Genomic DNA, 24,143 nt, shown 5'->3' with positions numbered 1-24,143 from the left:
TGGACAACAATAGAGTATAGTGACAGCTGAGATTAGTTGTAACATGTCTATCCTGTGCTACACTATATATACAAATGTGGAAACACCTTCAAATTAGTGTATTCTGCTGCTATTTCAACCATACCCGTTACTGACAGGTGTATACAATCGAGCACACAATGCCAGTACTGTTTATACAGTATTTAGGTGCAGGAGCTCCACAATACTTTTGAGCTAATATTCTATAAGAGGAACAGGAGCTCAAGCAGTTGATATAATATTAGATTGCATGTCTTTTTTAAGAAAATCGTAAGAGCAAATATATTTTATCCATATTGTATTTATTGCTATAAAACTCTTGTTAAAGTAATTTCAAGTTGTTCAAAAGAATTTCCTATCTAATCTGCATAGTGGCAGAGAACATTTGGCCGGCGCCCGTGAACAAGCTCAGAGGAGTCTTCTTCTGTGACGTAATTGGGAAGTGGGTGGGACGTTCATGTAAATGAACTTGCATGATCGATGCAAAATTTGACAGATGTATTTACTGTTCTGCATATGCTAATGTTTCAAATAGGTTTAAACCAGGGTCACATTCTGCAGTTGGCAAAAGAGTCGTGAATGCTATTTTGATAGTGCTCTAGAACTCCCATCGATTACTTTTTCAATAACCACAACCACAAGCTGTCCTTTACTGCAGACTGCTGCAGTATATTTTTTTCAAAAAGATGACATCATCCTAATGTCCCTTAAAGGTATACAGCTGAGATACAGACATGAAACAAACGCCATGGTGGCTCCGGGAATGGAGTGTAGGTAATAGTCCGTTGTTCATAATTTCAGCTAAAACGGTGAAAATGAATGACATTTTCTTATTTTGACATTGGAGACCGCTGTGATCAAGCTTTTTAACTATTGGCAACGAAAGACGTTGTATCTCATAGGCCAACAGGAGGAAAACAGAAAAACTATCCAATCAGCTTGGCTGTTGGATCCAGGTGGTAAATTATCCTGCTTCTCTCTGGAGTGTATTTTTTTGGTATTTTCCAGCTTCCCCTACGCCGCCATTAAATACCAACAGAACGGTTGTTGGAAATGGGGATTAAAATGATTTAAAGCCCCGGAGAGAGGGCAAAGGGACGGGGGGAGAGACGGCAAAGGGACGGGGGGAGGGACGGGGGGGGTTGTTGTGCAATTGCATAGGTCTCGAAGCCCCGCACAAACGGAGCACGGAAACGTAAATATGCGGCTTCTGACCAAATAAAAGCTTGACTTCGGAACATACGGATTGGGTTTCTTTGGGAAGAATCGAGTGGATAGAACCGGGGACAAGCTCGAGAACGGTTTGGTTGTGCTTGGAAGAAGAGTGTCAACACAGGAAAAGGTAAACAGACGCCCATGTTCAAAATGTTATGTAGTTAGCATGTCACAGTTTTGTCACCACTTCTGTATGAGATATTGTTTAGAAACGAAGCAGTAAATAATAACGTTACCTTTAGCAATTCATCATAAATTGAATAGGTAACGTTAACTAGATTATTTTCATATTTACCAACGTTAACGCGTTAGTTGGCTACTGTTCGCTAACTAGAATTTGACAAATACAGTAGCCTCTAGCGAAGCTAACGGGCACAACATTGTGTGTTGAGGAATCTTGTCTTTCACGAATGTGTTGAATTTTGCAGAGCATATTGACACACTTATAGAGTCGTCTGCTCTACTCATTGGTGTCTTAGTCCGTTACATCGAAAGTAAATGGCAACTGTACTACTGGTTAGTTAACTAACTTGTTTGGTACAGTAGTTAACTAGCTTTCCACCGCTACTTCAGTTAACTACGTTAGCTATCTAGCTAGTTGTAACAGATGCCATGGCAGCTTGCTAGTTAGATAACTAGATAGGTGACCGATATCGTATTGACCACACTCTCCCTTCTAGTGACACTAACTAGCTAACATTACTAGTATGGCACATTGACGTAGGCACGCCCAACGCAATATTCGGTAGCAAAACTAGCTACCGTTATCTAGTTGTCTTGTTACATTGATCAGTTTAAATGGCTAAGTAGACTCAATGCACTGAGTTGTTTGAAACCAATCAGGTACCAATCCAGGCTATAAGACTGGTGGTTTCAACTTTAAAATGTAGTTCTAAACCTAGATCTGCAGCCTCTTGAAATGTGTGCTGCAACAAGTCAGGGAATAGTATTATGTTGTGATAATAGCTAACATATGTCTAAATTGCTTGAGTAATTGCAAACATTCCTCTATATGCACTTTGCATGGTGTAGGTTTATGTCGAGGAATATTTAAAACATTTTTAATACTTCACTGAGAGAGTGCAGAGTACACTGTTTTGCGCTGATCTAGGACCAACCTATCTCGCCCCTATTGAAAACCTTTTAGTTTACCCAAATAAAAACCTTACGGGCCTAGGTCAGAGCTTTGGGGGGGAAACTTCTCAACTGCATTAAGGGTCATTATTGGTACAAGTTTCAGTGTTGCCTGGTGTTTGGTTTCATCTGCCAGGTAACACAGCACTGTTGTCTGGCACGTTTGCTTTGTATCACTGGATATGTTTAGGTGTCCGTTTTTAAGTCATGGAGGCAAGTCAAGATTGGGTTGCGGCCTGCTACTCTTGACACCTTGTTCTGTGAGTTCAGCTGCACTGAGCCTCAGGCTTTGATTAACCACACTGAGAATTAGTGCCAGGTCAAGAGCACACATCATTGTAGCTGTTTGAGCAGGATTGATATAAATGCCAAGGCTGTTTATCATGTCCTGCTCATCCTGTTTGACAGTGTTCAACAATGATCCAGAAGTTGTGAAAAACAAGTGTTAATGTAGCTTTCTTTGTTTTTGTGTCAAAGTTTTGAGGTCTCTAATATCAGGTCTGTTACATTATGTAATAGGCTATCTGTAATAATAGACTAGGCTTAGCTAGACTAACTAATGATGTTCATGTTTTTACTTATGAAAACATTTCCTTTAAAACATGACATCAATTAAAGTCTAAGTGTGTTCGTTCTATCTGTGATCTTAATTCTGTGTGTCTCTGCATGATGACAGTGTAGTCTGTCTGTGATCATCAAAGACCACTATGGCTCCTCCTCCTCAACATTTCCTGTGTTTCTGTTGCCCTAGCATCCTGCTTGCCTGTGTGATCTCCTTAAGTGGAGCTGTGGTGCTGAGCCTCCCAGCGGTGGAGCGACAATGACCGAGCTGGGTACCAAGTGGGCCTGTGAGTACTGCACGTTTGAGAACTGGCCCTCGGCCATCAAGTGCACCATGTGCCGCGCCCAGAGGCCCAGCGGGGGCGCCATCATCACTGAGGAGCCCTTCCGGAGCAGCCCTGGCCTGGACACCAGCCGCCAGTGGGAACCCCCAAGCCTGAGTAACAGCCCGCCCAAGGGAGGCTCTAGCCTCCTAATCTGCCCGGACTCCAGCGCCCGTCCGCGTGTCCGCATTGCAGACGCCCCCGAGACCCCCTCCAGCAAGTGGTCATGCCACATTTGCACCTTCCTAAATTGGCCCCGTGCCATCCGCTGCACCCAGTGTCTGTGCCAGCGACATCAGCAGGAGCAGCACCACCATGGACTGGCACAGCAGCCACGCAGCCCCACCGAGTCACCCCAGACCTCAGGATGCCGGCCCGCACCCCCCTCCACCCCTACCGACCCCTGCGAGGAGTATAACGACCGCAACCGCCTCAACACCCGCGCCCAGCACTGGACCTGCGCCGTCTGCACTTATGCAAACTGGCCCAATGCGTGCAAATGTGTAGTGTGTGACCACCCTAGGCCCAATAGCCTGACAGAACCTATCGAACTGGCCTGTGAGCCAGAGAGCCTACCACCCTCCATCATCAATGAGCAGGACAGGGACAACAGGAGGGGGGTTGTGAGTGTGGGAGGGGGCGGCGGTGGATTAGTGGGGTGCAGTGGCGGCCAGAGGAGGTCCCCACCCACCGCCAAGCGGGAGGCGGAGGTTAAAATGGACTTTCAGAGGATCGAACTGGCTTCGGGAGCCGGAGTGGGGAGCATAGAGGAGCAGCAGGTGGACTTTAAAAGGCTCAAACAGATAAAGAACAGGATGAGGAGAACTGACTGGTTGTTTCTCAATGCCTGTGCAGGTGAGTCGGTGTGTGTGAGTGGATGCAAAGAAATCAAGGTTCTCTCTCAACCCTGTTTATTTCTCTGTATTCCCAGCTGTGGCGAATGAGATGCTCATTATGGTTGAAATACCTCCCCTGTATTTAGGTACTTCTGTTGTTAAATGGGAGTTCTCTATCTTGGGTGGAAGTTAAATATTATCTCTGTTGCCACTGAGCAACAATTAAGGCTGCAAGTCTTGAAAAACAGTAAGTGTTATATTGTACATTTTATGCAGCGATGTAACTGCTTCACTGCTCACGCTGTGAGAGGAGAGGCAGCAGCAAGCTGAGTGGGTGGATGGATGGATGAACTGTTGGGAACTGCTGTGCTGTGTTGACTGGAGCTAGAGGTTGAATTCCTGTCCGACTACAGTGCAGACGCATACCAGATCTTGCAACGCCTGGATAGGTATTTACCATATCAGCTAACAGCATAATATGATATAGGAATCTGGTTCCCGACTACAGTCTGACATGGCACACAACCATTGGTTAATGCAGTGTAGTCAGGTAAGCACTCGGTCAGAGGCTTAAGGTTCACTTCCCATCCTCCCCCCTGACAGATATTCCCGTTTGCTAGACTGAACAGCATGTGCGAGACCACTATATGTATCCCCCAGCCTCTGTCAGGCACAGTCTAGGTAGTCTGTGAGTGACGAGGATACTCGGCTCTCCCTTTCAGAGGGTGTCCCTTGAAGCTTTGAATCAAGGGCTAGTCCAGACAGCCACACTGCCCCTTGAGGTTTATGAAGGCAAGCCTCATAATGGTGACTGAGTGGATTCCACTGCTGCTGTCTGGACTACATTTCAGACAGGATTCCATGGGATAGCTAGCTTCCTCCCTACTGTTTATAGTGGAGTTGCCCCTCCCAGTCAGTTTGTCCGCTGATACAAATTTCTCCCCATAACAAAGTATTCTCTCCAGTGTCTGAGGTACCCAACTTATTACTGTGAAGGGGAAGCTAAGCATGTCCTGTGTGTACTGCAGGGGAACCCTCACTGTCAACAGACACACACCCTGCCTTTCAGTCCCAGGAGCTGGTAAACAGTGGCCACAGCGTGCGGCTCTAGACAGCCTAGTAGCCCGCAGGCCCTGCACTTAAAATATCTGACTGGTGCACAAGTCAAAAATAAACAGGCATTCACATCGAAGATGACCTTCAGCTTTCTGTTCGCAGCCCGGAGCCCTATTACGTACACTCTACTGGTGTAGCGTTACATGTTTTTTGTATTCATGTTTAGTTGTTTAAACAAGCTGGATGTAATGAATCACAAACGAGCCTACATTAGTTTCCAGGTAGTATTTTTCACAATGATCCTTATTGGAAACTGGAAGTGCCACTTTCCTCAGTAAAATCTGTCATATAATTATGCAGGCTAGGCCTTTGAATGTTAATTTAAAACAAAGCTAAATCTGTAACATGGTGGCATTAACAATGCATTGTGGGAAGTACCCTCTATAAAAATTGCATATGCAGGAGCAGTTTTTAGTCATGCTGCCTGTACTCTCCAGAAGCTAGGACGTGTGCTCACACAAAGACAAGATGCCCATTTGTATTAAGGGCAGTCTGCTTGACTGAGGGAATGCTTGTCTGCTTTACGGCCCACTGGCTTATTAGCTGAGTTTTTAATATTTTTTTCCTGAACAAACCATGCTGGCTGCAAGTGGTCCTTATGCTTCAGGAGGGTTTCCCTGACAACCTGTGTGTGTGTGTGCCGTTTTACATATGGATGGGCGTCCGTTTGACACCTAAATGAATCGGTAAAAGGAGTGAATGCACAGAGGCTACAATAGTAGTCTTGTTTGAGTGTGTGAGTGGGTAGATCAATTGAACAATGAAGAAAAAACCCATCGAGACGCTTCAGCCCTCAAGTACTGGAGTTGAATACCCCTTGGCTTAGCTAGCACATGAACTAGGCTACATGACTTGGCTGCAACACAACCGGAAATGTGATATAATTGGAGATTATTATATGACAGAATAGGAATCGTTTTCACGGGAAGAACTTTGGATAATCCCAACCTTTTCAAAACATTACATTATGTGAAGACTTGCACATGCTCAAGGTGTCAAAAGTATCAATGCCATAACCTGTTTGGAAGATAATCTGTCTAGGCTATATGACAGGCCTTTTCTATGTTGACATCTTATTTTGATTGGCCTATTCCAAGTAAGCACTAAGCAGGTGAAGATGCACTTGGAGACTTCTCCTTACATCTGCTGAAACCCTGCAGATATTAGCTTTCCTATTGACCTACATCTCGGTCCAGTTGTGCCATAGTTACTGTATGCAATCAGCTGTAGATCAAATCTCTTTTCTTAGGGAGCGTACTGCTAGCCCTGCATCGCACTCTACCTACCCTAGGCTATATCATGCATAATATCAGGAATCTAGCCATGAAGCTACTGTGGAAAGAAGTCATAAACAGGCAACATGTTCTGTAGCTGGCGTGTGGCCAACTCTATTCTGAAGTGCTAGCCTGTTATGTGTCACTGGTTGTCACAAGCTACTGTTATGGCAGACAACCTGTGATGTAGTGCCGACACTGCCAGTTGGAATTCTGTCAACAATTGAGAGCTACAGTAACACTACAGGCCTGTTGCTGATGCTTACTGTTCATCTGGGCCTCTGTCTGCACTTCTTCCTTGACAGGCCATTGAGTGCCCTGGCTTTCTGCTGCCCTGGGATCAATCACACTGACTCCACTATTTATGCAAATTCAATCAAAATTGGTTTCCTCATAAGTGTCTCCTGGCTCTGTGAAATGTAGATATGGACACATAGCATATAGGCTTAGCACTTTCTTTTCTCCAGTCCTCTCCTATGTGACAGGTGAAATTGTAAACAACATTACTTGCATACATAACATGTTAAAAAGGCCCCCACCAGAGGGCAATGCCGCCCCCATTTTAACGTGATTCCTGTCCAATTGCAGAAATTGTCCTTAAATGTTCCACCTCCGATGAATGACTCAGGCTGCTAATACATATTCACGAATTGAGGGTGGGAACGTTGTGGGTGATGTCCATGTGGACTGGTGAAATAACAACAAGTAGGGCACTGATGGCTGTCAGTGTAGCTAGCTAGCAATGCTAACCGTATTTAGCTAACTTATCTGTTGTTGCTACACCTTATTCAAAGGATTAGCCAGCTAGGCTATGGCTGGATCTGGATTTGTCATAAGCATGTAGGGACAACTTTGCCACAGATTGATAGGGGAAATGAGTATCTTTTGACTTTACCTCAAGTTTTGGCATCTTCCGTAAATTGCGGCTGCAAATCCGCCATAGAAATAGAAAGAATAAGATGAAGATCCGGAAATATGAATAGCATGGTTCTCACAGCTAGGGGAAGGCTACAATGACTTTGCTTATGATGCATGCCACAAATTATATGTTACAACACCCTGAGCGCATCTGACATGAAACAAAACACCAATACTTGGTCTAACAACCGCATAAGAATCTTGTGGAATCTTCTTTCACGGATGCCTTTTCCATCTAGGAAAGAAAGACCCTTGTGATTTCTATCTGCACCGATCAAAGCAGTGGAGCGTGATCAAAACTTTTACTGATTCTGTTTAAATGGCCTGGGTGAACAATCTTCATGAATTAGAAAAGTGGATTTGTACAAGTGAAGATGTTTTTGTTTGTTTTAAAGTGGCAGTCAGCAGTAGAAACCATAACAAAGCAATTCGACTCGCCCCGGTTTCGGTAAAAAGCTAAGGGATCCCTGTTTCAAGAAAGAAAAGTCCTGAAAACATGTTGGCTCACTTTTTTGAAAAGAATATGGAAAACAGGCTATAGGATGGAAAATACCAGTGTTTTGACGTAGGTAGAGCCGACTAGCAATAGCTACCTACAGTAAAAAATATTAAAATCTATTTACTTTGAGTCAGATATCGATATTGTCCAAAGATAATAGCGCGATACGTAACTGTAGCGAACATTTTGAGTAAAACACACTTATATTTTGGGTTCTGATGGGGTACAACCGTTGAACTAAGCTCATGAGACATAAGTTATATTCTTCAAGAATTAATGGGAACATATCAAAGTCCAAATATGGGTGTAGCATCTGCTGATTGCCCCTTTTTTAATGTGATGGTCATGAAAATATTGTTGGAGTTTTCTCTGTGTAGTGGAGGCCTGCTGATCTGCACCAGGGTCTAACTTGATCGCTGCTACTAATTTACAACATTATTGATGTAAATGAATTAAATAGGCCCTTTCCCCCATGTTCTGTGGGTAAAATCAGCGCGTTCATTCATTTTCTGTCTTCAATAATTGTCAATGTTCTCCACCCTCCCTAGTATAGAGCAACTCTTTTGTATCCATTTCCTTTGATGTTTTGTATATGTGTGGTAAAGGGTGTGTGAGTGCTACTCTTGACTATGCAGGCAGGCACACCCAAACTAATGGACTGCTGTGAGAAGTGGTTGTGATCCTGTCCATCTCTTCCTTTCTGACAAGCTCCAATCGGCACAGTTTGTCCTCCCACTCCCTCTGTTCCTACTCACTTTTTCCTCTTTGTTCCTTTCTCAATATTTCTAGTTTTTACTGCAGTTTAAAAACTCATGCACGCACGATCGCTCGCACACACATACACCCTGATTATGCTGCAAAGCATTGTGTGGCCCTTTTTTTTGAGTGTAGAACAATGGTTAGCCAGGGAGTAATGTTGTGTAATGTGCTAGAGACTGCTAAATGGGTATTCCAGAAATGATGGGAGGCTGGTAGTAGAACTGGAAATGTTCTCTACTTTGATCTTCCCCAACACATTATAGTATTTTTTTTGTTTTTGTTTTTTTCTCAAGTGTTTGTTTTGTTTCAGTACGGTAGTGGTAGTAAAACTACCCTGGTATCTACAGTGCATTCAGAAAGTATAAAGACCCCTTGACTTTTTACACATTTTGTTACGTTACAGCCTTATTCTAAAAATGGATTAAATTGTTTTTTCTTCTTCATTGCTCTACACACACTATTCCATAATGACACAGCATAAACAGCTTTTTAGACATGTTTGCAAATGTATTAACTGAAATATGACATTTACATAAGTATTCAGACCCTTTACTCTGTTGGAGCACCATTGGCAGTGTTTACAGCCTTGAGTCTTCTTGGGTATGACGCTACAAGCTTGGCACACCTGTATTTGGGGAGTTTCTCCCATTTTTCTCTGCAGATCCTCTCAAGCTCTGTCAGGTTGGATGGGGAGCGTCGCTGCACAGCTATTTTCAGGTTTCTCCAGAGTTGTTCTGGCTGGGCCACTCAAGGACATTTAGAGACTTGTCCCGAAGCCACTCCTGCGTTGTCTTGGCTGTGTGCTTAGGGTTGTTGTCCTGTTGGAAGGTGAACCTTCGCCCTAGTCTGAGGTTCTGAGTGTTCTGGAGCAGGTTTTCATTAAGGATCTCTGTACTTTGCTCCATTCATCTTTCCCTCAATCCTGACTAGTCTCCCAATCCCTGCCACTGAAAAACATCCCCACAGCATGATGTTGCCACCACCATCTTCAGTGTAGGGATGGTGCCAGGTTTCTTCCAGACGTGACAGTTGAACTCTTTGGCCTGATTGCCAATCTTAGTTTCATCAGACCAGGGAATTTTGTTTCTCATAGTCAGAGTCCTTTAGGTGCCTTTTTGGCAAACTCCAAGCAAGCTCACATGTGCCTTTTACTGAGGAGTGGCTTCAGTCTGGTCGCTCTACCGTAAAGGTCTGTTTGGTGGAGGGCTCCAGAGATGGTTGTCCTTCTGGAATATTCTCCCATCGCCACAGAGGAATTCTGGAGCTCTGTCAGTGACCATCTTCCCCGATTGCTCAGTTTGGCAGGGTGGCCAGCTTTAGGAACGTCTTGGTGGTTCCAAACTTATTCCATTTTAAGAATGATGGAGGCCACTGTGTTCTTGGACCTTTTTTAATGCTGCAGAAAGTTCTGGGTACACTTTCCAAATCATGTCCAATCAATTGGATTTACCACAGGTGGACTCCAATCAAGTTGTAGAAACATCTCAAGGATGATCAATGGAAACAGGATGGACCTGAGCTCAATTTCGAGTCTCATAGCAAAGGGTCTGAATACTTATGTAAGAAAGGTATTTCTGTTTAGATTTTTTTTTATACATTTGCAAAAATAGCCAAACTTGTTTTCGCTTTGTCATTATGGGGTATTGTGTGTAGATTTTGAATGAATTTTAGAATACGGCTGTATTACAAAATACAAAATGTGTTTTGGCAAGGAATAGCCTACAAATGATTTGTATGGTAAACTAAAGAATTTCCACCTTGTCCAACAAACTGCATGAATGACTATTTGACTTTTTCTTTTTTTCTTCTTAAAAAAAAAAATGTAAACAGCATTTTAGAGATTGTGTATGTACTATGTAACCTAACATGTCTGTTTACCTGCTCACTGATTCTCTTCCCCCCCCCCCCCCCCCCCCCCCCCACACCTCTTTCTGCAGGTGTGGTAGAGGGGGACCTGGCTGCAGTAGAGGCCTATAAGTCATCAGGGGGGGACATCGCCAGGCAGCTGACGTCCGACGAGGTGCGTCTCCTCAACCGGTCATCGGCCTTCGATGACGGCTTCACCCTGGTACACCTGGCCATCCGCTTCCAGAGGCAGGACATGCTGGCAGTGCTCCTCACTGAGGTCAGGACAATACACAGGCTCTGCAAATGTATTATCATAATGGTACAGGTCAAGAACTGTTGTCTTTATTCTACTGTACCAGTTCAGCTCAATTAAATGTATGTAATCACTCCATCTCCAGGTTGTTCGTTTTATATTCATCAATGTTTTGACGATACCACAGATGCGCTCTGAGGACATAGTGGGTGTGATGTGTTGTGTTGACGGTAGGCTCTCTTATCCCAGGGTTAGTTGGAAGGACCGGCAGGAATGTGTCCCCTAAGGGGGAAGGGGCAGGTTCTACCTGGGGCCTGCTCAGAAGGGTGCACTGTTCCAGAACGTTCAGATAGAAATGGATTGTGTTGAACAAGGATTCAAATCAGGCAAATGAGTCTGTTCTACTCATTACATTCCTCTCTGCAACGCTCTGAACGTTTCATCTGTGTTCCTGTGGCGTTCTGCATTAGCATCGAATAGCCCCCGCGATATCAGTCAGGAACCAATATACTCAGTCAGTTAGGAAAACTAAGGCTAGCTTTTTCAAACAAATTTGCTTCCTGTAGCACTAATTCCAAAAAGTTTTGGGACACTAAAGTCCATGGAGAATAAGAGCACCTCCTCCCAGCTGCCCCCTGCACTGAGGCTAGGAAACACTGTCACCACTGATAAATCTACTATAATCGATCATTTCAATAAGTATTTTTCTACAGCTGGCCATGCTTTCCACCTGGCTAACCCTATCCCGGCCAACATCTCAGCACCCCCTGCAGCAACTTGTCCAAACCCCCCCCCCCCGCTTCTCCTTCACCCAAAACCAGACAGCTGATGTTCTGAAAGAACTGCAAAATCTGTATCCCTACAAATTAGCTGGTCTAGGAAATCTGGACCCTCTCTTTTCTAAAATTATCTGCCGAAATTGTTGTAACCCCTATTACTAGCCTATTCAACCTCTCTTTCGTATCGTCTGAGATCCCCAAAGATTGGAAAGCTGCCGCCAAGGCTTTCGACTCTGTCTATCACCGCATTCTTACCGGCAGACTCAACAGCCTTGGTTTCTCAAATGACTGCCTCGCCTGGTTTACCAACTACTTCTCAGAGTTCAGTGTGTCAAATCGGAGGGCCTGTTGTCCGGACCTCTAGCAGTCTCTATGGGGGTGCCACAGGGTTCAATTCTCGGGCCGACTCTTCTCTGTATACATCAATGATGTCGCTCTTGCTGCAGGTGATTCCCTGATCCACCTCTACGTAGACGACACCATTCTGTATACACCTGGCCCTTCTTCGGACACTGTGTTAACTAACCTCCAAACGAGCTTCAATGCCATACAACACTCCTTCCATTGCCTCCAACTGCTTTTAAACGCTAGTAAAACTAAGTGCAAGCTCTTCAAACGATTGCTGCTCGCACCCTCCCGCCCGACTAGCATCACTACTCTGGACGGTTCTGACATAGAATATGTGGACAACTACAAATACCTAGGTGTCTGGTTAGACTGTAAACTCTCCTTCCAGACTAACATTAAGCATCTCCAATCCAAAATTAAATCTAGAATCGGCTTCCTATTTCTCAACAAAGCCTCCTTCACTCATGCTGCCAAACACCCTCGTAAAACTGACTATCCTACCGATCCTTGACTTCGGCGATGTAATTTACAAATTATCCCCCAACACTCTACTCAGCAAATTGGATGTAGTCTATCACAGTGCCATCCGTTTTATCACCAAAGCCCCATATACTACCCACCACTGCGACCTGTATGCTCTCGTTGGCTGGCCCTCACGACATATCTGTCGCCAAACCCACTGGCTCCAGGTCATCTATAAGTCTATGCTAGGTAAAGCCCCGCCTTATCTCAGCTCACTGGACACCATAGCAACACCCACCCATAGCACGTGCTCCAGCAGGTATATTGCACTGGTCATCCCCAAAGCCAACACTTACTTTAGCCACCTTTCCTTCCAGTTCTCTGCTGCCAATGACTGGAACGAATTGCAAAAATCTCTGAAGCTGGAGACTTATTTCTCCCTCTCTAACTTTAAGCATCAGCTGTCAGAGCAGCTTACCGATGACTGTGTACAGTTACAGTGAATCTGTAAATAGCATACCCGACTACCTCATCCCCATATTATTATGTTGCTCTTTTGCTCCCCAGTATCTCTACTTGCATGTCATCATCTGCACATCTATCACTCCAGTATTAATGCTAAATTGTAATTATTTTTGCATCTAGGGCCTATTTATTGCCTAGCTCCCTACTCTTCTACATTTGCACACACTGTACATAGATTTTTCTATTGTGTTATTGACTGCACGTTTGTTTGTGTAACTCTGTGTTGTTTTGTAGCACAGCTTTGCCTTGGCCAGGTCACAGTTGTACATGATAACTTGTTCTCAACTGGCCTACCTAGTTAAATAAAGGTCAAAAAATAAAATGTGGCTTTCATTCTCCCTAGGTTGTATTTGCAGTAGGAGACAGTTTTATCATTCATGTGTCACGTTCTCTGTGTCTAGGTGTCCCAACAGGCAGCTAAGTGTATCCCAGCCATGGTGTGCCCTGAGCTGACGGAGCAGATCCGTCGGGAGGTGGCTGCCTCCCTGCACCAGCGCAAGGGAGACTTCACCTGCTACTTCCTCACTGACCTGGTCACCTTCACCCTGCCAGCAGGTCAGCCTCCCTCTGACCTATTATACACTACCTGCAGTAGTTTTATTTAGCCTCGTTACTGTGTATAGTTATGTGGTAGTAACTACCTGCAGTAGTTTTATTTAGCCTCGTTACTGTGTATAGTTATGTGGTAGTAACTACCTGCAGTAGTTTTATTTAGCCTCGTTACTGTGTATAGTTATGTGGTAGTAACTACCTGCAGTAGTTTTATTTAGCCTCGTTACTGTGTATAGTTATGTGGTAGTAACTACCTGCAGTAGTTTTATTTAGCCTCGTTACTGTGTATAGTTATGTGGTAGTAACTACCTGCAGTAGTTTTATTTAGCCTCGTTACTGTGTATAGTTATGTGGTAGTAACTACCTGCAGTAGTTTTATTTAGCCTCGTTACTGTGTATAGTTATGTGGTAGTAACTACCTGCAGTAGTTTTATTTAGCCTCGTTACTGTGTATAGTTATGTGGTAGTAACTACCTGCAGTAGTTTTATTTAGCCTCGTTACTGTGTATAGTTATGTGGTAGTAACTGTTTTGCTGCTCTTCTACTGTAAAGCTTCTTGTCTTCTATGATGGTAGAATGCATGTTTTTTTGGTGGTCGAGAATTGCATAATGGTATAGTTGTTTCCAACTACTCTGAGTGAAATGCTTTCCCTAGTACCAGCTTAGGCTGAAGCAGCGTTTCCCAAACTGTGGGGCGCCCACCCCCATAGAGGTAGGGTAAGATGAACAAACAAAGCTTAATTATACTACTAGAGAAAAATAAGATGGATATCTACTCACACTTAAATCTTGTGATCGTATTTTTTAGATTAAAAGCATAACATTACTTTTGGTGGACTCTCGCATCATGCTGCTCCGCCTGATCTCTTCCCCTTCTCTCTCCCAATAAACAAACCCTCACATCTGTGAGCTAACTTGGAACAAATTAAATGGTGCAGTCAACTTAAACATGGTCAATTCATAAGCACGAATAAGAATTATAAAGATAATTATTTTTTCCAAAGTGTGACGATAAGCGCATATTGCGAGTGATAATTACTAATGGTTATATTGTGCTCAATGTTAAGTTGAAAGACAACTGTGGCAGTATTAGAAACCTTGTAATGTCTGGTTTTTAGTAGGCTGCAAAATTGAAGGGCCTAATATTTCTCAAGCCAGTTTCTCTACTGGAGTCAATCTGTCTCGCTATGTTCCCCCATAAGAAAAGGGGGGGCATGACGAAAAGGTTTGGGAAGCACTGGGCTGAAGATAATTTTTTAGGTGCTTTTTCCCCCACAATTGCATAGTTCTAAAAGCAACTGTTGAAGAGATGATGGTCTCAACTTTCTGTATGTTTTACATTTATTTCTCAACTCTCAATATTGAGCATTTTGGCACCGTTTTACAACCAAAGTAACTTGTACTGCTTTGAGATACAGAGTGCACAAAGCATGTGTGGACAGTTTGAGGTCTATAGACTTCATTGAGTAGTATGCTGGAATGTTAGAGAAATCAATTGCATTTCTAACTAGCAGTCTATTATATTTAGCTTAGTGAGTTGTTTCCACTTCCTTAGATGGAAGTGATATTAGTATGCAAATGAATCTCTATTGAACAAAATAAATCAAATTCTGGACCACTATATTGAGGGTAGAATCTAACAATGGCATACATTTCTACCCAAAATTAATGAAAATTGCTGGTTTAGGTTAAATTGAATTATGCTTTCCCATTTGGACATGAAAAAATGTAACATCTATTTCTTGAATCATACGATCTCAGTAGCACTGTGAATGACTTTCTAAAATTATTGCAAATTGTTTCTGTTGTGTGACACGACGGCAACATTTTGGTGAAACCAAATCATAGGCTGGTGCCACCAACTTAACCAGTGCCACCAGGGGGAAAAGTTAGTCTGGAGCCCTGCATAGCAAAATTGTATTTTCATATGTACCACGTTTTTGCTCGGGTAAGCAAGGTTGAGTCGACAACTATTTTGGTTGAATTCCTCCTTGAGAAATATCCTACATTGTGGTTGAAAATTAGAGCCACAGGGCTGGTAAGCAGTGATGTCTGGTTATGCAGAGTATTTGGGGGAGCGTGCATTGGCTTCCGACCGCTATAGAAGCCTCGCTGTTCTTTTGCACAACGTCAATGCATTCATTTGTTGAGCTGAAGAATAGCCGCTACTGTTGCGAAGTTCTCCAAGCACACAAAGTAGCTCTAGTGTGGAAAGAAAAGGACACACACACAACAAAACATGTTTTGACATTGGGTAGAAAACAGTCAAATGTGGTGTCTGTAGCTTGCAGTGCTGTCTGTTTTGTTACAGTGCAGCTTTGAGTCCTGCTAACCTCAAGGGAATTAAACCCAAATCACTTCAGCCTGGCTTGATTTTTAAGGCGTGTGCAGGTCAAGACAGATACGTGTTCTTCTCCAAGCTCCAAACTTCATTTCACTATTGTCAAATAAATACTTGCTCTCTAACTTCCCCTTTTTTGTGAAGTTTTTGGAACTGTATCATGTCTCCCTTGTGTTGTGTATTTCTCAAACCCATTGAATACCACTGTCTGTTTTTCTATACAGATATTGAGGACTTGCCCCCAACAGTTCAGGAGAAACTGTTTGACGAAGTGCTGGACCGAGATGTACAGAAAGGTGAAATATTGACTGACTTCCTGTACATTTCAGTAACTTATAATGCCGCTTTTACTGAATCATGTGTGAGACCCTTGTCATAGTCGACAGTGGAGGGCATCTGTATAGCTTCCTATCCCCCCTACTAAACGAGAAGGCTGCTGTATAGTGTTGTATTACAGGTCTGTTCCCTGCCTGCCAACAGTGTGCCTTCCCTGTCTGTTGGCCTGCCCTTATTGTGTGTGCTTGTGTCTGTGCTAATCAGGCTAATTGAGTTTTAGGATTTCCCTGATCCCTTACTGAATGACTACTTCCTCCAGGGACACACACAACATCAATGGGTTCCATACTGATTGCTTACTCTCTCTAGGGTGTCTTGTGACCTGTTAAGCTCCCCAGAGTTTGCAGCACCCCAAGGGTAACACGCCAGTGTATGGGAAAACAAGGTGACTAAAGTCATCTCTATACTCTCCTGTCTCTGTCTCTACTATGATGAAACTGTGAAGGCAGGTGTATCACTTATCCTTACGCTTGATCCCCTCCTTGAAATATCATAATTCCGGGTTCCTTTCCTGTGAAATAGCATAATTCTGGGTTCCTTTCCAGTGTGGTCCTTCCTGTCCGGGACCCTACCTAATTTGAAGTTGATATGTAAAATGGTTAGGGTTAGTTATGGATCGCAGAGAGCACTAACCTTTCTAGTGCCACCACCTGTCATGTCGGTAGCATCAAGGTGGCCCCTCTATCCGCACCTTGTCTTCATACATAGTGCAAGTCCAGCATCCCAATGGTGTCCTCCTTGCTATCACTGTACTTCCCTATACTTTACACTAGTGGTCCCCAATCCAAATGCTCATTGACTTGATTCATTGAACAGGGATGTTAGTGCTGGGCTGGAACAAAAGTTTGCATGTAAAACCAAATAGTGGTTCATTTTGAAAATGACCCCATGGCTCGCTTTCTCTCTGTGTCTCTCTCTCAGAGCTGGAGGAGGAGTCTCCCATCATCAACTGGTCTATAGAGCTAGGCACGCGGTTGGACAGCAGGCTGTATGCCCTGTGGAACCGCACGGCCGGGGACTGCCTGTTAGACTCAGTACTGCAGGCCACTTGGGGCATCTATGACAAGGACTCCGTCCTCCGCAAGACCCTTCACGACAGCCTGCACGACTGCTCCCACTGGTGAGACCTGGGTCTGGGGTGTGTAGCTGGCTGGGGATGGGGAAAGGATGAGAAGGCTATGTGATTTACATAAATAAACAATCATATAATTTAGAAAAAAAGAGACCCTTCTCATTGCAAAAGGTAACACACACTTGACCTTTTACCACAGGGAGTTGGTACAGGGCCACTGACGTGTGTTCTGTCTGCAGGTTCTACACACGCTGGAAGGAGTGGGAGTCGTGGTACTCCCAGAGCTTCGGCTTGCACTTCTCACTCAGAGAGGAACAGTGGCAGGAAGACTGGGCTTTCATTCTCTCACTGGCCAGCCAGGTGTATATATACACACACACACTCATTTCAAATCAAATATATTTATAAAGCCCTTCTTACATCAGCTGATATCTCAAAGTGCTGTACAGAAACCCAGCCTAAAACCCCAAACAGCAAGCAATGCAGGTGTTGAAGCACGGTGGCTAGGAAAAACTCTCTAGAAAGGCCAGAAACTAGGAAGAAACCTAGAGAGGAACCAGGCTATGAGGGGTGGCCAGTCCTCTTCTGGCTGTGCCGGGTGGAGATTATAACAGAACATGGCCAAGATGTTCATAGGTGACCAGCAGGGTCAAATAATAATAATCACAGTGGATGTCGAGGGTGCAACAGGTCAGCACCTCAGGAGTAAATGTCAGTAGGCTTTTCATAGCCGATCATTCAGAGTATCTCTACCGCTCCTGCTGTCTCTAGAGAGTTGAAAACAGCAGGTCTAGGACAGGTAGCACGTCTGGTGAACAGGTCAGGATTCCATAGCCGCAGGCAGAATAGTTTAAAATTGGAGCAGCAGCACGGCCAGGTGGACTGGGGACAGCAAGGAGTCATCAGGCCAGGTAAGACAGGAGAAATACTCCAGATATAACAGACTGCCCCTAGCCCCCCGACACAAACTACTGCAGCATAAATACTGGAGGCTGAGACAGATTTCCTTATGCATACAAACATAAATCTTTAAGCCTTTTAGGTGGCAGGACTTGAGTTGGGATCAGCAGTGTACTGTAACATGCAAAATATTAAGAAATTACGGTCCATGAATTATGCCATACTGCTCTGACCATATAGGAAAGAATGAGTGAAGCTTATAGGAAAGAATGAGTGAAGCTTATAGGAAAGAATGAGTGAAGCTTATAGGAAAGAATGAGTGAAGCTTATAGGAAAGAATGAGTGAAGCTTATAGGAAAGAATGAGTGAAGCTTATAGGAAAGAATGAGTGAAGCTTATAGGAAAGAATGAGTGAAGTGTATGAGAGCATCCACTGTTGTGCAACATTAAAGATTCCTGTATTTCATTTAAGACAAAGAACAACCTTAGGCAAATGCCTCTGTTGTTTTAATACTTGAATCACATGGTGTTTACAGTATCGAGGCATGACTGACCAGGTGAATCCAGATGAAAGCTATGATCCCTTATTGATGGCACTTATTAAATCCACTTCAATCAGTGTAGACAAAGGGGAGGAGACAGGTTAAAGTCAATTGATACATGGATTGTGTATTTGCACAACTCAATATTAGGAAGGTGTTCTTAATGTTTGGTATACTTGGTGTATAATAATAAAGAATCTGGCTTACGATATTGCTGGTCGTACGTACAATCAGGCTAGCGTAATACCTAATAACAAGTAATAGCTCAAATCCTAATAGTATATTTTGCAGCTATACTCCACAAAGGTAGTTTAACATGCCTCTCTCTTTGTGTTGTTTCTCTCTCTATAGCCTGGAGCCAGCCTGGAGCAGACTCATATTTTTGTTCTTGCACACATTCTTCGTAGACCAATCATCGTCTATGGAGTGAAGTATTACAAAAGTTTCCGTGGTGAAACACTTGGGTACACCCGTTTTCAAGGTAAGGTGATGTTTGTTTTCTTTGGCCTCAGTCTTAAATTGGGAGGATTTTAAAAAATAAAAAAAATAAAAGTAATACCTTTGATGTATTAAGCTTTAAATCCTGACAAGCAAAAAATCTTTAAAAATAGTGTTGGAGATGTATCTCTCCTTGTCCAATTAGATTGACGGTTTGGATAATATCTGCTACGTCAGACAAAGCCCTTTTGATGTGAATTAGGCCCAGCACATGAATCGTGGCACACGGATGATGCTATTTGGGTTTGCAGATTTTGCTCAAAGGCCAGTATACAATCAATAGTGAATTTTCCGGATTCAGAGGTGTTTTTGATTTACCACAGCAGTGTGTCACAGATGGAGGGACTACATATTTTTTTGGGGGGGGGGCTATCGAATAACATTATTTGTATAATTTTTTATCCTTTTTTATATATATATATATATATATCTCACACACCTTTGGAAGTATTCAGACCCCTTGACTTTTTCCAAATTTTGTTACATTACAGCCTTATTCTAAAATGTATTAAATAAATACAAATTCTCAGCAATCTGCACACAATACCCAATAGTGACAAAGCGAAAACAGTTTTTTTTAGACATTTTTGCAAATGTATTAAAAATAAATATCACATTTACATAAGTATTCAGACCCTTTGCTATAAGACTCTTAATTGAGCTCAGGCACATCTTGTTTCCGTTGATCATCCTTGAGATGTTTCTACAACTTAATTGGAGTCCACCTGTGGTAAATTCAATTGATTGGACATGATTTGGAAAGGCAAACACCTGTCTATATAAGGTCCCACGGTTGACAGTGCATGTCAGAGCAAAAACCAAGCCATGAGGTTGAAGGATTTGTCTGTAGAACTGAGACAGGATTGTGTTGAGGCACAGATCTGAGGAAGGGTACCAAAAAATGTCTGCAGCTTTGAAGCCGAGCCCTTTTGTGGGGAAAAACTGATTCTGATTGGCTGGGCCTTCGAGGGCATAGGCCCACCCACTGGGGAGCCAGGCCCAGCCAATCAGAATGATTTTTTTTCCCACAAAAGGGCTTTATTACAGACAGAAATACTCCTCAGTTTCATCAGCTGTCCAGGTGGCTGGTCTCAGAAGATCCCGCAGGTGAAGAAGCCGGATGTGGAGGTCCTGGGCTGGAGTGGTTACACGTGGTCTGCGGTTGTGAGGCCGGTTGGACGTACTGGCTAATTCTCTAAAACAACATTGGAGGTGGCTTATGGTAGAGAAATAAACACTCAACTCTCTGGCAACAGCTCTCCTGGACATTCCTATAGTCTGACTTACCTAGTTAAATCTTTTTTAATTTTTTTAATTTAGCATGCCAATTGCACGCTCCCTCAACTTGAGACATCTGTGGCATTTTGTTGTGTGACAACTGGACATTTTAGTGGCCTTTTATTGTCCCCAGCACAAGGTGCATCTGTTTAATGTTCATGCTGTTTAATCAGCTTCTTGATATTTCACACTTGTCAAGTGGATGGATTATCTTGGGAAAGGAGATGTAAACAAATGTGTGCATCATATTAAAAAAAAGAATAATAATTCTGGGATCATGAAACATGGAACCAACACTTTACATGTTGCATTTATATCTTTGTGTGTGTACACAAAAGTATGTGGACACCTTTTTAAATTTGTGTATTTAGCTATTCCAGCCACACTGCTTGCTGACAGGTGTAAAAATTTGAGCGCACAGCCATGTAATCTCCATTGACAAACATTGTTAGTGGAATGGCCTTACTGAAGGACTTTCAATGTGGCACTGTAATAGGATGCCACCTTTCCAACAAGTCAATTTGTCAAATTTCTGCCATGCTAGAGCTGCCCTGTCAACTGTAAGTGCTGTTACTGTGAAGTGGAAACATCTAGGAACAACAATGGCTCAGCCAGGAAGTAGGGCACACAAGCTCACAGAACAGGACCGCCGATTGCTGAAGCGCGTGACAATCATCTGTCCTCGGTTGCAACACTCACTACCAAGTTCCAAACTGCCTCTGGAAGCAACGTCAATAGGTGGACACCTCTTCAAATTAGTTGACTCGGCTATTTCAGCCACACCCCTTGCTGACAGGTGTGTAAAATCGAGCACACAGCCATGCAAGAACTGTTCGACGGGAGCTTCGTGAAATGGGTTTCCATGGCCGAGCAGCCACACATAAGCCTAAGATCACTATGTGCAATGCCAAGCGCCGGCTGGAGTGGTGTAAAGCTCGCCGCCATTAGACTTTGGAGCAGTGGAAACACGTTCTCTGGAGTGATGAATCACACTTCACCATCTGGCAGTTCGACGGACGAATCTGGGTTAGGCGGATGCCAGGAGAACGCTACCTGCCCAATTGCATAGTGCCAACAGTAAAGTTTGGTGGAAAATAATGGTTTGGGCCTGTTTACTGATGGGTCGATCTAGGCCCTTTAGTTCCAGTGAAGGGAAATGTTAATGCTACAGTATACAATGACATTCTAGACAATTCTGTACTTCCAACTTTGTGGCAACAGTTTGGGGAAGGCCCTTTCCTGTTTCAGCATAAAAATGCCCCCATGCACAAAGCGAGGTCCATACAGCTGTTTAAAACACAAAGCTCCAATAAAAACACAATGGCAGACTGTTGCACAGAGAGTGATAGCAACTGTTCTAGACGCTTGAACAGTGGTTTGTGGTTTCAGTTGTGTTTACTTGCACAGGCTGTCTGGTGGGTTAGGAGGCTGACTGAATAATCTAAGGGAAAAAGTGTCCATTGTGTTTGGGAAACTGTTGAGAAATACGTGTTCCTTTTCTTTTGGGTCTGGTCATTTTTGGTTTGTTTTCTCCTTTTCTGTCCCTTTTGACTCTTTTTGATGACCTCCCTTCCTCATTCATCTCTCCCTTTCTCTCTCCAGGTGTGTACTTGCCCCTGTTGTGGGAGCAGAGTTTCTGTTGGAAGAGTCCCATCGCGCTGGGCTACACGCGTGGCCACTTCTCTGCACTGGTGGCCATGGAGAACGACGGCTTCGACAATCGGGGCGCAGGCGCCAACCTCAACACAGACGACGACGTCACCGTCACCTTCCTACCGCTGGTGGACAGCGAGAGAAAATTGCTCCACATCCACTTCCTCTCAGCACAGGAGGTAGGAGGGAGCTCCCGCTGTGGTATCATGAATATGTATATGGACCCCCTGACTGGCTGCTTTAAGGATTTAGTCTGATTTTACTATTCATGTTGATTACATAGTTCTATTATACCCTCCGCTTAGTGACCTATAGTATAAAATGTATGTCTAGTAAGAGTCTTTTGCTGTTCTCGTGAAGTGGCTGGATTGTGAAATGTAATTTTCTCAGTATGAGAGCATCCTGTAAAGGTAACTAAAGCGATATAGTCTCATGGTAGATGGTGTGTGTCTGTCCATGTCAGATGGGTAATGAAGAGCAGCAGGAGAAGCTGCTGAGGGAGTGGTTGGACTGCTGCGTGACGGAGGGCGGAGTGCTGGTGGCCATGCAGAAGAGCTCCCGCAGGCGGAACCACCCCCTGGTCACACAGATGGTGGAGAAGTGGCTGGACGGCTACCGACAGATCCGCCCCTGCGCCTCTCTCTCCGACGGTGAGGAAGAGGAGGAGGAGGAGGATGAGTGACGAAACTGGTGTAGGCGGGGTCCCCAGGGGCAGGGGTCCAGCCTCGTTTTTGTTTTTTTTTCCACCTTTCCTGACACGGACAAACTGAAAGGGGAGGGAATCCTGAGCCTCACCGCACCCTGGCAGAGGACACACACGCATACAAATATCTTAGAGACTGACAGAAGAAATGGTCCACTGCTGCAAAAAGACCTGGGGATGATGGGAAATAAAGGATTATAGTATACTAATGCTATTTATCTTTATTGATTTTCTAATGTAAAATCTTTATCCAAAAGTGTAAATGCATGTGGTTGTTTAAAAAAAGAAGTATAAGAAAATATACCAGCATTGATTCAAACATCTTTCTGTTCATTATGGGCACTGACGAAGCACACTTGCAAAATTACTGTTGTTTTTCCAGTTGAAATAGAGTTGGCTTGTTTTTTTTGATGGGCAGTGACTAAGCCAACATCTTTGAGTCATGGGACCCAACGGAGAACTGGCTCGATTGTGTAATATGAACTTAATTCTTAATACTAAGCACTGCGCATTTATTGAAAGACACATTTCTATATGAATATAACTGCTTGAATAAAGGTCATTTATTAAGCTTTGAGATGGCAGTTCAAAGTCACTAAGGTTTAGGAGACAGATCATACACATGGATGTTTAGTTTACCTTTTTCCGACTGGCTGAAATGAAATCTTGTTTTTAATTTCATCTCCAAACTAATTTTACATATTTATTTGTTTGGGAGCTTTTGAGCTAAGGAGAGCTTTGATTCTCTATTTTTCTTTCATTTATTATTTAAATCTAGATGTTTTTTTTTAGGCTGCACTAACATTTTTGCGGTGAGGAAAATAACAACCATCTGTAAAAGTTGACTTCAGTTCTCGTGTGATTCAGTATCTCATTTGAATGGTTGGTGATTTTTGGGAGGAGCGAGTAAGACATTCAATCCAACATTAAACCAGAAACACACCAGTTTCTTGTCATATTCTCATTTTTCCTCTGTCTTGCTATTCCTCCCTGTCAAGTTTAACCCATGGTACCTGTGTTTTATTTTTCTCTAATGTATATGTGAACATCTTGAATTGAGTTTAAGGTCTTTGAGGGACTGCACATAAACCAAAGTTCTAAAATCAAGCTTTAGCAGTGAAGGAAGTTTGTGTTGGGTTTCCTTGCCGTTGAGTACTGTAACTTTTATTTTGGTGTATTACAATCTAGTTATACACGTTTTGAGCATCACCTGTATGTTGCTTTGTATTTATGCAATAGTTTCAGATCTGACTGATGGTTTGTGGATTTAGGTAAAAGCCTGACCTCGCTTTAGCGTGTGTGGCACGGACAGGAAAAAATAAAGGAAAACCTTTTTGAATGTCCAATTATGAAGTCTCTAAAATGTCAACTCTGTGATGTGGTGGTGTTTGAATGTTTCA

The 24,143-nt window shown here is 43.4% G+C and overlaps 1 protein-coding gene across 2 annotated transcripts; it reads left to right on the top strand.

Moving 5' to 3' along the window:
* The first annotated feature begins 1,161 nt into the window (after positions 1-1,161).
* LOC120017670 (ubiquitin thioesterase Zranb1-like) lies at positions 1,162-24,092 on the top strand. 2 transcript variants are annotated; one of them, XM_038960586.1, is made up of 10 exons: positions 1,162-1,360; positions 3,119-4,106; positions 10,591-10,778; positions 13,270-13,423; positions 15,986-16,057; positions 17,019-17,217; positions 17,409-17,529; positions 18,963-19,092; positions 21,990-22,219; positions 22,504-24,092. In XM_038960586.1, the coding sequence occupies exons 2-10, from the start codon at positions 3,188-3,190 to the stop codon at positions 22,720-22,722; spliced, it is 2,232 nt and encodes a 743-aa protein (XP_038816514.1). In that variant the 5' UTR covers positions 1,162-1,360; positions 3,119-3,187; the 3' UTR covers positions 22,723-24,092. The 2 variants fall into 2 exon arrangements, with proteins under 2 accessions (XP_038816514.1, XP_038816515.1); XM_038960587.1 differs by lacking the exon at positions 15,986-16,057.
* Positions 24,093-24,143: the final 51 nt, after the last annotated feature.

This window comes from Salvelinus namaycush, chromosome 22 (genome assembly GCF_016432855.1).
Source record: "Salvelinus namaycush isolate Seneca chromosome 22, SaNama_1.0, whole genome shotgun sequence".
NCBI classification, from domain to species: Eukaryota; Metazoa; Chordata; class Actinopteri; order Salmoniformes; family Salmonidae; genus Salvelinus; species Salvelinus namaycush.
This window is presented reverse-complemented; position numbering and strand designations above follow the sequence as displayed.

Coding starts and splice junctions, on each gene's coding strand:
- LOC120017670 (XM_038960586.1), top strand. CDS start 3,188: ATGACCGAGCTGGGTACCAAGTGGGCCTGTGAGTACTGCACGTTTGAG. Junction 17,530..18,962: donor TTCTCTCACTGGCCAGCCAG/GTGTATATATAC, acceptor CTCTCTCTATAG/CCTGGAGCCAGCCTGGAGCA. Junction 19,093..21,989: donor TGGGTACACCCGTTTTCAAG/GTAAGGTGATGT, acceptor TTCTCTCTCCAG/GTGTGTACTTGCCCCTGTTG.